Source organism: Bos grunniens, chromosome 18 (assembly GCF_055505025.1).
Source record: "Bos grunniens cultivar Pamir isolate PY7600 chromosome 18, Bosgru_T2T1.0, whole genome shotgun sequence".
Classification (NCBI taxonomy): Eukaryota; Metazoa; Chordata; class Mammalia; order Artiodactyla; family Bovidae; genus Bos; species Bos grunniens.
Genome location: NC_141182.1, coordinates 49,757,289 through 49,772,175, shown reverse-complemented (window position 1 = coordinate 49,772,175; position 14,887 = coordinate 49,757,289). Strand labels below are relative to the sequence as shown.

The 14,887-nt window shown below is 53.8% G+C and overlaps 1 protein-coding gene across 5 annotated transcripts in view; it reads left to right on the top strand.

The window, feature by feature from the left end:
* Window positions 1-14,887, top strand: part of AKT2 (AKT serine/threonine kinase 2) — a 48,436-nt gene that overhangs the window by 11,673 nt on the left and 21,876 nt on the right. For 2 of the 5 annotated variants that reach the window (XM_086352557.1, XM_086352553.1), the window contains exon 2: window positions 9,107-9,236. In XM_086352557.1, the coding sequence (XP_086208683.1) occupies window positions 9,191-9,236 (46 nt within the window). In that variant the 5' untranslated portion in view covers window positions 9,107-9,190. Of the gene's footprint in view, window positions 1-5,415; window positions 5,679-8,037; window positions 8,426-9,106; window positions 9,237-14,887 lie in introns of those variants that run through there. The other 3 variants (XM_086352554.1, XM_086352555.1, XM_086352556.1) reach the window with 3 other exon arrangements.

Below are 14,887 nucleotides of genomic sequence, written 5' to 3'. Positions count from 1 at the left end.
TGTGGCCAGGCAGACTCAAACATTTGACATGGTTTCTGTGGGTGCTCTAAGGCCCAGGTTGGCAGGGAGCAGAAGGAAGCCTGCTCTGGTGCCTATTCTTGTCCCAGTGTTGTTTGTAGCCCACCCACATCTTCAGCCTGTCTTCAGTCCTACCTGCTCCAAGTAGACAGATGGGGCGGTTGTGGGGAGTGTGTGGTGATCAAGAGAGGAAAAGGTGTCTTCAGTGCCGCCTGCGTACCGCAGAGGCAGTGGAGGTGGAAGTTCACGGTCCCCGCGTCTCCACTTCAGGGGAAGGGATGACAGGAGATAGGTGCTGTGCAGTCACTGTCTCGGGCACTGTTTGAAGGACCTCACGTGGATGAACTCATTTAATCCTCACAGCAACCTTGGAGCTTTGTTATCTAACCTACGAATGAGGAAACTGGTGGAGAACGGGGAGCACAAACTAGTGGAGCTAGGGGAGCACCTGCCCAAGGTCACATGGCAGGTGGAGGAGCTGAGGCTGAGATGCATTTGGTTCCCAAGGCCACCGTCACTCCTGCTCCCGTTGTTCTGCCCCCGTTGGCTCTTCGGCACAGTTCCTTCTCTGAACGTGACGTTTACCATGGACCTCCGACCCTCCTGTGAAAGACTCTATTCCGCATAAGATCTCTTGTTGATCGTATAACTGCTTTTCTGCGAAGGATGCTGTGAATGAAGTTATACGTGGATTATGTGATGCCCATAGATCTCAGTAATGTCAGCTCGTGAAAAAAGAAGCAGGTCCGAATTGAGGCGACGTGGTAGGAACACGTTTGTGCTGCAGAAAGGGATCAGGTGCGGGAGCATGCTGAACGCTGACAGGCAGCGTCTGTACCTCACATCGAGGTGGGGCCTCCCACGTGGGACGCCCGGCTGTGTTCTGTCGGGGCCGGGCCCTCGTGGAGGGTGGGGTGCTGTGCTGGGCTCTCCCCACACAGGAGCCTGCAGTGGAGGCACTGCTGTCGTCCTCACTGCACAGAGAATGGAGCTGAGACTTGGGGAGGCTAGAAGCTGAGGTGCAGGGACCTGAATCCAGGTCTCCCAACGCCGCCAGCCTGAACATTCACTGAAAGGGCTGAAGCTGAAGCTCCAGTACTTTGACCACCTGATGTGAAGAGCCGACTCTTTGGAAAAGACTGATGCTGGAAAAGCTTGAGGGCAAGCAAAGAAGAGCGCAACAGGTTGAGATGGTTGGGTGGCGTCACTGACTCAGTGGACCTGAGTTTGAGCAAGCTCCGGGAAATGGTGAAGGACAGGGAGGCCTGGCGTGCTGTAGTGCGTGGGGTCGCAAAGAGTCAGACGCAACTGAGCGACTGAACAACAACTCCACCAGCCACGTGGTGCTGTGTGGTCCCAGCCCAGCTCCGTACTTCCTGATCAGGTGATGGGGCAAGTCACTTCACTCTAGTGGCTTAGTTTCTTCATGAAAGCGGAGGGGATAAGAGGGCTGTGGGAATTCCCTGGAGGTCTAGTGGTTAGTACGTTGCTCTTTCACTGCAGGGCCGGGGTTCAGTCCCTGGTTGGGAAACTAAGATCCTGTAAGCCATGCGGGGTGGCCAAAAAACAAAACAATCTCAATATAATTATACAAGAAGATTAAAAAAGAAATCCCTTGCTAACGAGTGCCTGCTGCATAGGGTTTCTGTGAGAGTTGAACTGGCAGGTACAGAACACTTAGGTGTGCCTGACATGTGCCGAGTGTGCGCAGGCGTTGGCGCTTCGTAGTACTGGCGTAATGTCAGCCCTTGGGGTGATACCAGACCCTTGTTGTGGGCATTTAGACTGCTCCCTGGGTTTCACTATTCCAGCAACGATATCCTCAGAACGGCATTCTCACCTGTTGGCTTGGCCCCCAAGGGACACTGGGTCATGTCTGAAGACATATTTGATGGTCAGAACTCCTGGGGAGGTCATGCTGCTGGTTTTAGCAAGCAGAGACCAGGATGCTGCAAGCCCCCTCCAGTTCTCAGGACAGCCCCAAGACAAGAATTATCTAAATGTCACTGGTGCTGAGGTTGAGAGACTCCACCTGACAACCTCTGTGCACCTGCATAAGCGATCTGTGCGAGAGAAATTGCTCTGAGGACATGTGTGTTTTCTACTGTATCAGTTTTGCTGACGGGCCCTCACAGAACACAGGCCGGTTCCCGGAGCTGCAGGTGGGGAGTGAGGGAGTCGTTTTGCCTGCCCAGATTCCCACTGGCAGACGCTGCCTGTCGAACAATTGGTGTCTATTGAATTTCCCTCCTGAGCAACTCCTCCTGGGAGTAGGTAAGGCGCAGATTACAGGGTGGGTGACGGGCTCCTGGGGGATCAAGGTGTCAGGAAGGCGCGCCCTCCTCACTGTCTGCAGCTCCAGGAGATGCAGCGCCTCTGCCTCCCCCTCGTCCCATCTGTGCTGTCTGGTGTAGAAAGCAGGTCAGGGAGAGGAGATGAGAGAAAAAGACCTGACGAGTGGCAGGAAAAGGAATTTAATTGATTTTGAGCATGTTCTGGGCATAGGGCTTCCCTCTTCCACACATTCATTCCACAGATGGTTACTGAGTGCCCACTGTGGACCCAGCACCGTGGGAGATGCTGAGAACCCAGCAGTGCCTGAGCAGGCTGGAACCCTGCCCTCACTGTGCCGATGTCACAGTGGAGAGAGGTCGACAGTAACCTTGTGAACAGGTAAACGTGTACGGTACTGTCAGTGGCGATGAGCGCTTCACTTTTGTGAAGGTAGCAGGTACACTCTTGACTGTGGAGGACAGGGTGACTTTGCACAGGAGGAGACATGTGAGCAGAGGCTGAAGAAGCCAGGCGGGGCCCACAGGGACTTGAAGAAGACAGTGCTCACTGAAGGGGTAGCATGTGCAAGGGTCCTGAGGTCGGGGGCAGGAGCGCAGGTGCGGGGAGCCTCTGGTGTGTCGGAGGCACCAGTGCCATGGAGTGTTTGGAAGAGTGAAGAGGAGATGATGCAGAATAGGGTTCTGGGGCTCCTGGAAGGACTTTTGCTTCTTTTACTCTAGGTGAGGTGGGGGCATGGCAGGGTTTGGGGGAGAGCAGTTTCCTCTGACCCAGGTGGTCAAGCATCCTGGAGTTTAAGAGGGGAAGGAGGGAGGACAGAAGCAGTGAGCTCACCTAGGCCACACAGTCCCCCTAGTGGCAGGAACCACAGCGACCTTGATTTTACACTTGAGGAAGGAGGTCTGAAAGGAACCTTTCCAGGGCCCAACCCTTTCCGACGGCTGCCAGGTAGGACACAACAGCCTCTCTCCCCCGCCTTGTCATCCGCCACCCTGTGTCATCCTATAAATCTCCTCTAACGGACATGATACCAGCAGGGTGAGATGAAACTCATAGGCAGTTTGGAAACCATTGAGAAATAAGACCTACGAGGCAGACAGGCAGAAATAAGGCCTGAAATTACGAAAAGAAAAAATGGAGGAGAGCATTTGAGACATACTGTGGAATGCGTCAGTGATATTTACCATGTACTTAGCAGATATTTAAAAATCAAACCCTGCTAATACAGAGTCCCTTCAGGGTCCTATCTCCAGTCACGTCTCTCTTCTTTGCTGAGAGCTGACCGCAGCAGGTGGTGATTTTCATTCCCATTCAGCTTTCTTCTGTGTTAAAAAGACTTACCCAAACTCAAGCCCTTCCCTTCAGGGCGCGTGGGTCCTTCCTCTGGCTGGCTGTTGTGCAGATGGAGCACTAAGGCTCAGAAGGGCCAAGGAGCAGCAGAGCCTGGGGTTGAAATCCAGGCCCTAGAGTCCTCTTCCTTACTCATCAGTGACTGGCCTTGCGTTGAAACTCCAGGCAAGCTAGCCTGGGGTCAGAGGGGGCCCCGGAGACCAGGAGGCCCGAGTTTAACTTCCTGTTGTCATCCAGGCTCCCAAACCCAGGTTCTTTTTTTGTTGTTGTCATTTCGTCATAAAATACAGAAAGATATCTTCAACATGTTTTAAACCATACAGTATGACAAATAAGTGTAAAAGTGACGCTCTGTAATCACAGCAGAACATTGTCAGCTCCCAGAAGCCACCCCCTCCTGGGTCACTCCCGAATGTAACAGCTCTCCTGACCTGTGGATATTTGCTTCCTGGATCTTCTGCACAGTTTCACTGGTGAGAAACAAATCGTGTTGCGTTGCCTGTTTTGAGCTTGCAGTCCGTGGACTCGCACTCAGTGGGTCGTTTCTCATCTGGCTTCTTTCACTCCAGGTGAAGTTCTCACGCTTCACCCTGTTGTAGGCTTCAGGAGTTGGATCCTCTTTCTTGCTGAGTGGCCTTGATCTCTATGAATTTACCTTAGTTTGTTTATCCATTCTCCTGTGGGTGGACACCTGGTCTGTTTCCAGTTTTGAGGTTACTGAGAATGTTGCTGCTGTGGAAGATCTAGTACACGTGGTTTAGTAAACAGATATGCCCATTTCTGTTGGAGGGCCATGGAATTGCTGGGTCATGGGGTAGGGATATGTTGAGCTTTAATTCTTATTGCCAAACAGTTTTCCATAGTGGTGGAACTGTTTTATACTCCCACCAGTAGCAATTCCTTTACATTCTTTTAACAGTTTTTACTTACTGATTTTTTGAAAAATCTATTTGGCTGTGTCAGGTCTTAGTTGCATCATGCGTGATCTTTTGTCTTGATGCACATTCTCAGTTGCCCCTTGGCGTGTGGGATCTTAGTTCCTTGACCGGGGATTGAACTCACATTCCCCACATTGGGAGGCTGATCCTTAAGCACTGGGCCACCAAAGAAGTGCCCCTTTAAAACATTCTTTTTTTTTTTTTTAATTGTATTTACTTATTCCTTTATTTATTTTTGGCAGTGTTGAGTCTTCGTTGCTGTACAGGCTGTTCCCTGGTTGCGGCACGCAGGGGCTAATCGTCATTGCGGCGCCCGGGCTTCCTGTTGCAGTGGCTGCTCTTGTTGCGGAGCACGGGGTCTAGGGTGCTCAGTAGTTGTGGCGCACAGGCTTAGTTGCTCCGTGGCATGGGGGGTCTTTCAGTACCAGGAATTGAACCCATGTCTCCTGCGTTGGCAGGTGGATTCTTTACCTCTGAGCCACCAGGGAACCCCCTAGCCCCCAAGCCCTCTTACATTCTTGACAACACTTGGCGTTGTCAGTTTTTTAATTTTTAGCCATCCCGGTGGCTGGTTTCGATGTGCGTTTCCCTGTAACTAAGGCTATTGCACACAGTCCTTCGTTGTGTGTGTGTGTTCCCTCCTGTGAGGTGCCCTTGCTCTTTTCACCTTGCCTCCCAGGTGGCTCGCCTCTAAGCCACAGCTCCAGCTCCTACCCAGACCCTCAGGCGAGTGAAGCCCAGACACCCCAGGCAGCAGTGAGTAGGGTTGGGGCCCCCGCCGTGGGGCACGCAGGCCGTGGCCCAGCAGGCCCCTGCGTGCTGGGTGTCCTCCACCCGCAGCTCCGCAGGGGGCAGGCCATCTTCTTGGCTGCGGTGCTGGTGTTTCATCACCACGGGACTGCGTCAGATACCTCGGCGGAGGCGCCACCCTCCGTGGGAGGACAGGCAGGATCCAGGCAGGATGCAGGGGCTCTCCAGGTCCTCCCCTTGCCCTGGCTGCTGCTGGCTGCTTAGTTGCTGAAGTGAGAACGTAACAAGTGACTCTGGTGTGCCGAGCAGCAGCCAGCTGGGAGACCCAAGGTAAAAGCCTCCCCTGTGTCAGCGTCTGCTGTCCCTGGGCACGGGCATGGCCCTCTGGGAGCGTGGGGGGCGAGAGTGATCAGGGGAGACGGGAGGCGCGCCCTTAGGCTCAAGGCCACCCAGCTGGCACCAGTTCTTGGATTCTGCAACCTCGGACACACCTGGCCGCCTTCACGTCTGTCTCTGATCGAGGCAGCCACGTGTTTGCATGTTCACTGGGGGCCAGGCAGTGGGCCGAGCCTCTGCACAGGGGTGCTGCTCACAGCGGCTCTGAGAGGGGAGGTTGCTGGGCCGAGGAGGGGAGAGGAGGGGAGGGCTGCGAGTGGACGTAGGGGGTCCCTGTCTTTGCTTGTACGTCCGCTCTTCCTCTGGCCCCTGGGTTCTCCATCGCAGCCTAGTTTGGGAACCTAGCCCTATTCTGAACAGAGCTCACACCTGGCGAAAGTGTGGTATTGGCCCCTGTGTTGGAGAGGAATTCCGAACTCCCCGGCACACGTGCCTCCAGGCCCTGAGTGTTCTCCTTGTCTCAGCCCCTCACCCTGGGCCAGCCTCTGGGCGCTTCTCCACACTCCCGGAGCTCCTTCCCAAGCTTCCTCAGGGCTTTGCACTTGCTGATCCCCTGCCTAAAATCTGTTCCTTAATGTGTCACCCCCGCCCCGCCCCAGTTAATTCAGGTGTTGGCTCATGTGTCCCCCATACTGTGTGGCTAACGCAGCACCCGTCCCTGTCCTCCTTTCTCCTGTTTGTGTTTCTTTGCCACCATCAGACCTTGTGTCCTGTCTGTCGTCTGCCTTCTGCACTGGAATGTGACCTTCCTGAAGGCAGGAGCTGTGGCTTAGTGATGCACGTCTATGGGACCCAGGATAGAGTCTGAAGCTTAGAACATACTCAGAGAAAGATTGGTGGCATGAATAGACTCTGGAGTTGTTTCTGTGGCTGTGTTTGGTCTTGGGCTGGGGATCTTTTGGGGAGATTGTTTCTCTTTTTTTGTTTAAAGAGCAGACCTTTACTTTCTCCCAGGTCTCAGGGCTGAGAAGCCCACTCTCAGGGCGTCCACAGGGCTGGTTCCTGGTGGGTGCTGACTTGCTGGTCACTGATGGCTGCCATCTTGCTGTGTCCTCACATGGCAGAGGAAAAGAGCAAACTCTGTGGTGTCTCGTATTTACTTATTTATTTTGAGTTGGAGGATGATTGCTTTACAATGTTGTGTTGATTTCTGCCGTAATCAGCATGAATCCGCCATAGGTATACACATGTCCCCTCCCGAGACTTGGGTTTATTCATTGTGCCTTCAGTGGACAGCCAGGTGCTGGGCTGGTGTGCTGAATTAGCGCCTGTGGCTGTGGGGAGAGTTGATCACGGGGCACACAGCACCCAGTGCAGCCTCTCAGGTCAGGAAGGCTTCCTGGGGGAGGCATTGGTTCAGCTGAGACCTTAGAGAAGAGGGAGAACCCCAGTACATAAAAGATGTGGGAATGGAGGCCTGAGCGACAGAAGTCTGGTAGAGGGTGGGAGTGGGGGAGAAGGACCTGGGGAGGTGGGTGGTGGCTGGTGTGTGATCATCCTTGTTGTGGTTATTAGCATTTCTTGAGGGCTTTCTAGGTGCCTCTCGACTTACACGGGGCCTTCTCTGGTGGAAAAGACTTTGTTCTTTTTTGTGTGTTCTGTGCACTCTGGGGAGCCATGGAAGGGTTGTGAGTAGAGAGGGACACGATCAGATTCAGGTGGAGTATAAGGATGGGTAGCAGAGGCTGGGAACCCAGGAAGAAAGCCTGGGTGGGAGGGGAAGTGGGGTGGGAGACGTGATCTGGAAGCTGGTGGATGGGTGGTGGGGACTGCGGGGCTGAGCCGGGGTGGTGGGCAGCAGAGGCCAGGGCCTGAAGGCCCTGGAATCCCAATCTGGGGGGCCTGGGTCTTTCCCAAGGCCCGTGGGAAAGCACAGGTCAGATTTGAGGGTCTTCGGGCTGCTGAATGGGAAACAGATTGGAGGATGGGAGGCCGAGAAGGAGATGGGGTGGGTCCTCGTGGGAGGGGACGGCGCTGGACTTGAGCCACCTGGTCAGGAGGCCGGGGTGGAGACCGTGGTTGCATTAGGATCGAAGCACAGACTGTGGGACATTTCAGAGTGAGGGTCCGGTGGCCCTGGGTGTGTTCAGTCTGTGGGCATGAGCCCCTGGGGTGCCGCCGTACTTGCCAGGGGAGGGAGCCCCTTCTGGGCCCTGTCTTTGCAGCCCCGAGTCCAGGACATGGCTTCTCACCCGCTGTTTACTTCCCTGTCACTGTCCGTCTTGTCTTCCTCCGGCTTCCTCCCACTCACCTCCCTTCCCTCTGCCCAGGGCCTGGGCAGCCTGCCACCGTCACATGCCAGGCAGTAGTGTGTCCGGCCCACCAGCTCCCCTGGGGCACGAGAGAAAGCTGATGCCCACGGTGTCCCCAGGGCCAGCTGCCGCTTCTCTGGGGGCCACCGTAGCTCCTGACCTGCTGTCCGCAAATAACCCCACGCCAGGAAAGGCAAAAGGCGCCTTGGGCTCCATGGCCTGCGGCCAGGCCTGTGGCTCCAGGTAGGGGCCCAGCTGGTGGCTGCCTCCCCCTCTTCTCCCCTCCGCCCTGGGAACCTGAGACGAAGCAGCGGCCTCGGCGTCCGTCAGTCTGTCGGCTGCCGGTCCGTGAGGACAGAAGCAGAGGTCTCGGGGAAGGACCAGGGCCTTGTTTCAAGCCCCCAGGACTGGCTCCCGGGCCCCAGATAAGTGTGTACGCAGTTGGTTCCTTTCTTGTTCAAGATCTGGAGCACCGAGACCTTCCTTTCTTTTGTCAGCTGGTGGGGACCAGGAGGCTGAGGGAGTGACATGAGGTGGCCTGGTGCTGGGTAGGGGGTGGTACTCAATTTGCTAAAGGTGGCAGGTTGGTGGCACCTGGTTTGGAAAGGAGAGAGAGTGAGCGTGTGTGCGTGTGTGTATGTGTGTGTGTGTGTGTTTGGGGGTGGCAGGCAGATCCTGGTGGCTTTGAGCACGCCCTCAGGTGCCCGGGGCTGTCTGATTCATCCCAGGTGACCTCAGCGCCGGGCCTGGAGTGATGCAGGGGGCGGAGCCTCCCACCCAGTCAGGAGTGGCGGTGGTGGGGCTGCCCTGCTGGGCAAGGGGTCCTGAGTACGGGGCAAGGGCATAGCCAGGGCCCTCTGCTCCTTCCAGAGGAGGGCTCTGAGGACAAGGTCGTGTCCTTTCCTCCCCAAGACTGGGTCCCTAGGGACCAACTGCCTCTCACTGTCCCCCTCCACCAGCTTGGGCCCTGAGGGCTGGTCTCTCCCCACCCTCCCTGGCTCCACCCTTGCAGAGCTGCCAGAGGGGCTTCAGGCGGGGTGCCCCAAGGGAAGGGGTCATGGCCAAATCCCCCTGCCGCTCTGACTGACGGGCTCCTTTATTGTCTTGCAGACTGTGCTCTGTCCAGCGCACCTCCTGCATGTCCTTCTGCCCTGAGCTGTCCCGAGCGAGGTGACAGCGTGTCACGCTGCCACCATGAACGAGGTGTCTGTCATCAAAGAAGGCTGGCTCCATAAGCGCGGTAAGGGGCTACGTTTACTCACAGGATTGCACGTCTCCCCCTTTTGCCCCAGCTCTCCTGGCAGCTGTGCCCTGAGAGGCAGAGGTACAGGGTCTTTACCACCTGAGGAGCCAGCATTCCGAGCCCTGCCTGCCCACCCTTGCCAGTGGCTTCTTTTCAGCCCATGTCTTGGACTCTTTGAAAGTAGTCTGGACGGAGGAGCTGTGGCTGCGTCTGGGCCTGAGTCTCCAGGCCTTGCTGACCCCCTGCATGAACCCCCATGCCAGGCCTCAAACTCTGCCTCTGCATAAGTGTTCCTGTTCATGGTCCCATTTTATAGATGAAGAAACTGAGGCCTAGAGTGGGTAAGTCACTTAGCTAAAGTTACACAGTGAGGCACTATCCCGCATTTATCCATGCAGCAAATACTCAGAAGGTGCATGGTGTGCCAGGCTGGCCATCCCAGGCTCTGGGGGCACTGTGGTGTCCTCATGGAGTCTGCGATCCATTGAGGGGCGGAGGACAAACAGTAAACTGATAGATGTCAGGTGATGATAAGTGCCATTGTGAAGAGTAGGAACTCTGAGGGGAACGCTGGAGAAAGAAGGGGTTCATGGAAGTGGCTCTGAGGAGGGACCAGTATGTGGAGGCCAGGAGCAGGTGAGGGAGCAAGCTACGCAGATAGCCAGGCAGGGGGGTCCCAGGGAATGGGGCAGTGAGGACAAAGTGGGGGGCGTGTGCCTGGAAATAGAGAGTGGGCCAGGGTGGCCAGAGCAGAGCGAGCGAGTGAGCGCGAGCCGGAGGAGGCGGGCAGAGCCGTGACGCAGCACCGGACCAATGGCGCCTGATGCCGTGGAGGGGCTGGAACTCGCCTGGCATTCGGAATCCCAGGATATTGTGAGCGAGCTCGGGACCAGGTCTGGTTGTGCTGGTGGGCGGCTAAGAGATGAAGTCACTTACAGGGGAGACACTGAGAGACTCGACCCTGGGGCCCCAGGCCTCTGACCCAGCACTTCCGCACTGAACGGGCTCACTGCTGTTCGAGGCAGCTGGGAAGAAGCACGTGCCGAGAGCCAGCTTGCCCAGGCACCCAGGAGTGAAGGAACCCGGCTGTCCTAGCTTCCGCGGACCTTCCCCTGCAGAGTGGGGTGCCCGGCTTGGGGGGGCTGCCACTTTGCACGCTCTCATTCACTCGGCAGACGTGCATCAAGTAGCTGCCATGTTTTAGGCACATTCTAGGCACTGGTGATACAGCAGTGAACCAGATGGGCCCGCGGTTCCCATCCTGTGTTGATGTCATACATTAAGTAGGAGAGACAAGGGCACCTGAGTAGAGGAGCATGTCCAGTGGGGCTAGTGCCTCGGAGAGAAACCCAACAGTGTGAGGAGAGGGGTGAGGGAGCTATCAGAGACGGGCTGGCCAGGGAGGGTCTCACTAAGAAGGGGGTGTTTGAATAAAGATCTGAAGGAGGCAAGGGAGTGAGCCCCACAGTTAATGGGGGACATGGGTGAAGGGGACCGAATTCGTGAAGGGGAGTGGGCTGGGCATGCTTGAGGCGGGCCAGGAAGCTGGTGGGCTAGCCCTACCGAAACTGGGAGAAGTGCCCGCGCACCCTGCACTGCACCCAGCCCACCCACCCGGAGTGGTGCCGAGGGTCCCCCTCCCCCCGGCATGAGCAGGAGAGGAGCCTTCCCAGGCAGGGTGGTATTCAGGGCCCCTTGGCCTAGCTGCCTAGATTGGGCCCTGAGTTTGGGGCTGTTGATGGAGCCCTCTGCACCTTGGCGGGTGTCAAAGTTGTAACCCTGGTCCTGCCACTTCCTCTCAGTGTGACTATCATCTCTCTGAACCTTGGTGTCCCCCTCTGTAAAATGGGTCAACAGCCCAGGGCTCTGGGAGTGTCAGCTTCATGAGAGCAGGGGTTTATCTGGCTTGTTCACTGGGATAGTGCCAGTGCCCTAGAAAAGTGCTTGGCCTGCAGTAGGCACTTAATAACTGTTGGATGGATGCTTGGGATCGTGTGTGTGGAAGGTATGAGTGTAATAGCATGTGCCAGGTCTCAGGCTCCTGAGTTTTCTGAGGCCGTGGCTCTCTAGGCTGGGATGGGACCTTCTCTGGAGGTGGCTGGAGAACTATGGCTGGGCAGTGGCTCCCGAGGCTGCTGGTGGCATTGAGTGAATCTCAGCCCCTCCCAGGCCTTCAGAGTCTCCGTTCATCTACGGGGGCCCAGACAAGCTGCTGAGATGACCTTTTGTCTTGGCTTTGTACCATACCCACACACACTCATGCAGTCTCTCCTGTGTCTCCCAGTGTCTTTCGTTCCAAGCAGCAGCCAGCAGTGGTGGGCAGGGTGAGGTGGGCCCTGCCGCCCTTGAGACACATGCGCCACCCTGCCCTACTCCTGGTGGTTGAAATAACAGCAGCCCAGCTTACTGTGTGCCTACTCGGTGCTGGGCCTGGGGCTGTGTTCACAGGAGGCCCAGTTTTGTTGAGTTTCTGTTACTGCCCTGTGAGGTGGCACCACCTTGCAGACTGGAGGCTGCAGCTCAGCAGGAAGACTGAGTTGCCTGGGGCTTCAGCAGGGAGGTGGCAGCGCCAGGGTTCAGGCTCCAAGTCCTGAGCCAGTGCCTGGCTCACATGCTGCCTCTGGCTCAGCAAGGTCCACTCAAGGATCGGGTCCTTCATGCCGTGTGTGGGTCCCCTTTCTGACACAGCCTCAGCACACTCTTTGCCAGGCCCCTCCGGGCCGGGCCACGTCTGACAGTTTACAGGCAGTGTTGATGTCTATGGGCAGAGCGAACCCAGGTTCCAGTCCCAGCTCTCCCAGTTATCAACCATGAGCCTCAGGCAAGTGGAACCTCTTTGTACCTCAGTTTCCCTATCTGTAAAATGGGATTGTTGTGAGGGTGTTTTCCCTTCTAGTTTTTTTGTAGCTTGTTACCGACATATAAAACCTCACAGGTAAGTGCCTGGATCATAAACTCACTCCAAAACCTGTGTCCAGGTCAGGAAATAGAGTAAGTCAATCCCCAGAAGGCTGTCTGCCTCTTGCAAGCAGTAACCACTCTCCTAACCTCCAATAGCATCGGTGAATTTGTCTAGTGTTGTTTTTGTTTCTCAAATTGAGGTAAAATTTACACAACACAGAATTAAGTGTTTTAAAGTGCACAGTTCGGTGAGTGGCCCTTAGTACTTTCACAGTGCTGCGTGACCACTAGCTCTGTCTAGCTCCGGAACATCTTCATCTGCCTGAAAGGCTGCCCTCCACGCCTTGCGTAGTCAGCTCTCAGTCTCCCTCCTCCCAGCCCCCGGCAGCCGCCAGCTCGTTTCTTGTCTTTATGGATGTACTTACTTTGGACATTTCATATACATGAAGCATACAATATGCGGCTACTGAAGTCTGGTTTCTTTGACTGAGCATGACGTTTTTAAGGTTCATCTACGCTGTAGCATGTATCAGACAGTACTTCATTCCTTTTTATAGACAAACAATGTTCCATTGTATCAATATATCACATTTTCTTTATCCGTATGTCTGTTGATGGACATCTGAGTTATCCCTGCCTTTTGGCTGTTGTGAATAGTGCTGCCATGAATATTTGTATACAAGTGTTTGAGTACTTGTTTTCAGTTTTGGGGGGTATCCACCCAGGAGTGGAATTGCTGGGACATACATATCTATTGTTGTTGAGTCACTCATTCATGTCCGACTCTTTGCGACCCCATGGACTGTAGCCCACCAGTCTCCACTGTCCACGGGAATCACCAGGCAAGAATACTGGAGTGTTGCCATTTCCTTCTTCAGGGGATCTTCCCAGCTCAGGGACTGAACCCACATCTTCTTCAGTGGCAGGTGGGTTCTTTACCCCTTAACTGCCAGGGAAGCCCCAATAGGTATCTGTTAAATTATATTGCTTATAATCAAATGTATTCTATGTAGTTAGATAATATAGAAAAAACTATAAAATGTCTGGGTCGCACATTCTGTGCTGTGACCCGCAGTGTGCCTGCGTCTGGCTTTTTGCGGGAGCGCCCAAGTCGCACGGGGCTGCACCGTTTCACATGCCCACCAGCAGTGCGTACGGTTTCAGTTTCTCCAGATCCTCACCCACACTTGTTATTTTTTTTTGAGTTTTTGTTGTTTGTTTTTAATAAAAGCCATCCTGGTGGGTGTTAAGTGGTGTTTCATCGTGGTTTTGATTTACATTTCCCTAATGATTGATGGTGTTAAGCATCTTTTTATATGTTTGTTGGTCATTGTTTATTTTTGGAGAAATACCTTTATAGTCCTTCGTGTATAGCGTTTAGACACTGCGTGCATGTGTGCTCAGTTGTGTCTGACTCCCTGCGACCCCTTGGACTGTAGCCCACCAGCCTTCTCTGTCCCTGGGATTGTCCAGGGAAGAATACTGGAGTGGGTTGCCATTTCTTCCTCCAAGGGATCTTCCCACCCCAGGATTGAACCCGTATCTCCTGTATCTTCTACACTGGCAGGCGAATTCTTAACCACTGAGCCACCTGGGAAGTCCTTCACCCACTTTTTTAAATTGGGTGTTTTTTTTTTTTTTGGTTGTTGCTTAGTTGTAAAGTTCATTATGTATTCTGGATACTAGACTCTTATGAGACATATGATATGCAAATGTTTTCATCCATTCTGTTGGTTGGTTGTCTTTTTATTTTCGTGATAACATCTTTTGCACAAAATTTTTTATTTCAATGAATCCACTTTATTTTTTTTTTCCTTTGTCATCATATCTAAGAATCTGTTGCCAAGTTCAAGGTCACAGAGGTTGACCTGTGTATCCTTCTAACAGTTTTATAGTTTTAGCTCTTATTTTTAGGTAGATGCACTCTGAGTCAATTTTTTAAACCTGGTGTAGAGTTCCATGTCTGTTCTTTTGCATGTGGGTGTCCAGTTTTTCCAGCACTGTTTGTTGCAGAGACTGGTCTTACCCAGTGGAATGGTCTCGGTACTGTTGTTGAAAATTCGTTGCCCGAAGTTGTGTGGATTTATTTTTTGACTCTCAGTTCTGCTCCTTTGGTCTGTATGGCTATCCTATGCCACACTGATTTGATTATTGTAGCTTTGTAGTAAGTTTTGAAATCAGGAAGTACGAGTCCTTTCTCTTTGTTCTTTTTCAACATTGCTTTGGCTGTTTGGAACCGCTTGCCACATGAATTTGAATTCTGTGTAAATTTGAGGGTTGATTCTTCCTCAGCAGCAAAAAAGGGCTATTGGAATTTTGATAGGGAATGTGTTAAATCTGTATGTAAATGGCTTTGGGTAGTATCGCAGTCTTAATGCCAAGTCTCAATCCACGACACAGGATCCTTGCATTTATTTAAGTCTTTAGTTTCTTTCAGCAGTTTTTTTTTTTTTAATAATTTTTATTTATTTCTGGCTGTGCTGGGTCTACGTTGCTGCACGGGCTTTCTTCTAGTTGCAGTGAGCAGGGGCTACTCTCGCTGTGGTACACAGGCTTTTTATTGCGGTGGTTTCTCTTGTTGCAGAGCACAGGCTCTAGGGCACACGGGCTTCAGTGGTTGTGGAAATGGGCTCAGTAGTTTTGGCTCCCGGGCTCTGGAGCGCAGGCTCAATAGTTGTGGAGCGCCGGCTTAGTTGCTCTGAGGCATTTGGGTCTTGCTGGACCAGGGATCGAACTTGGGTCTCCTG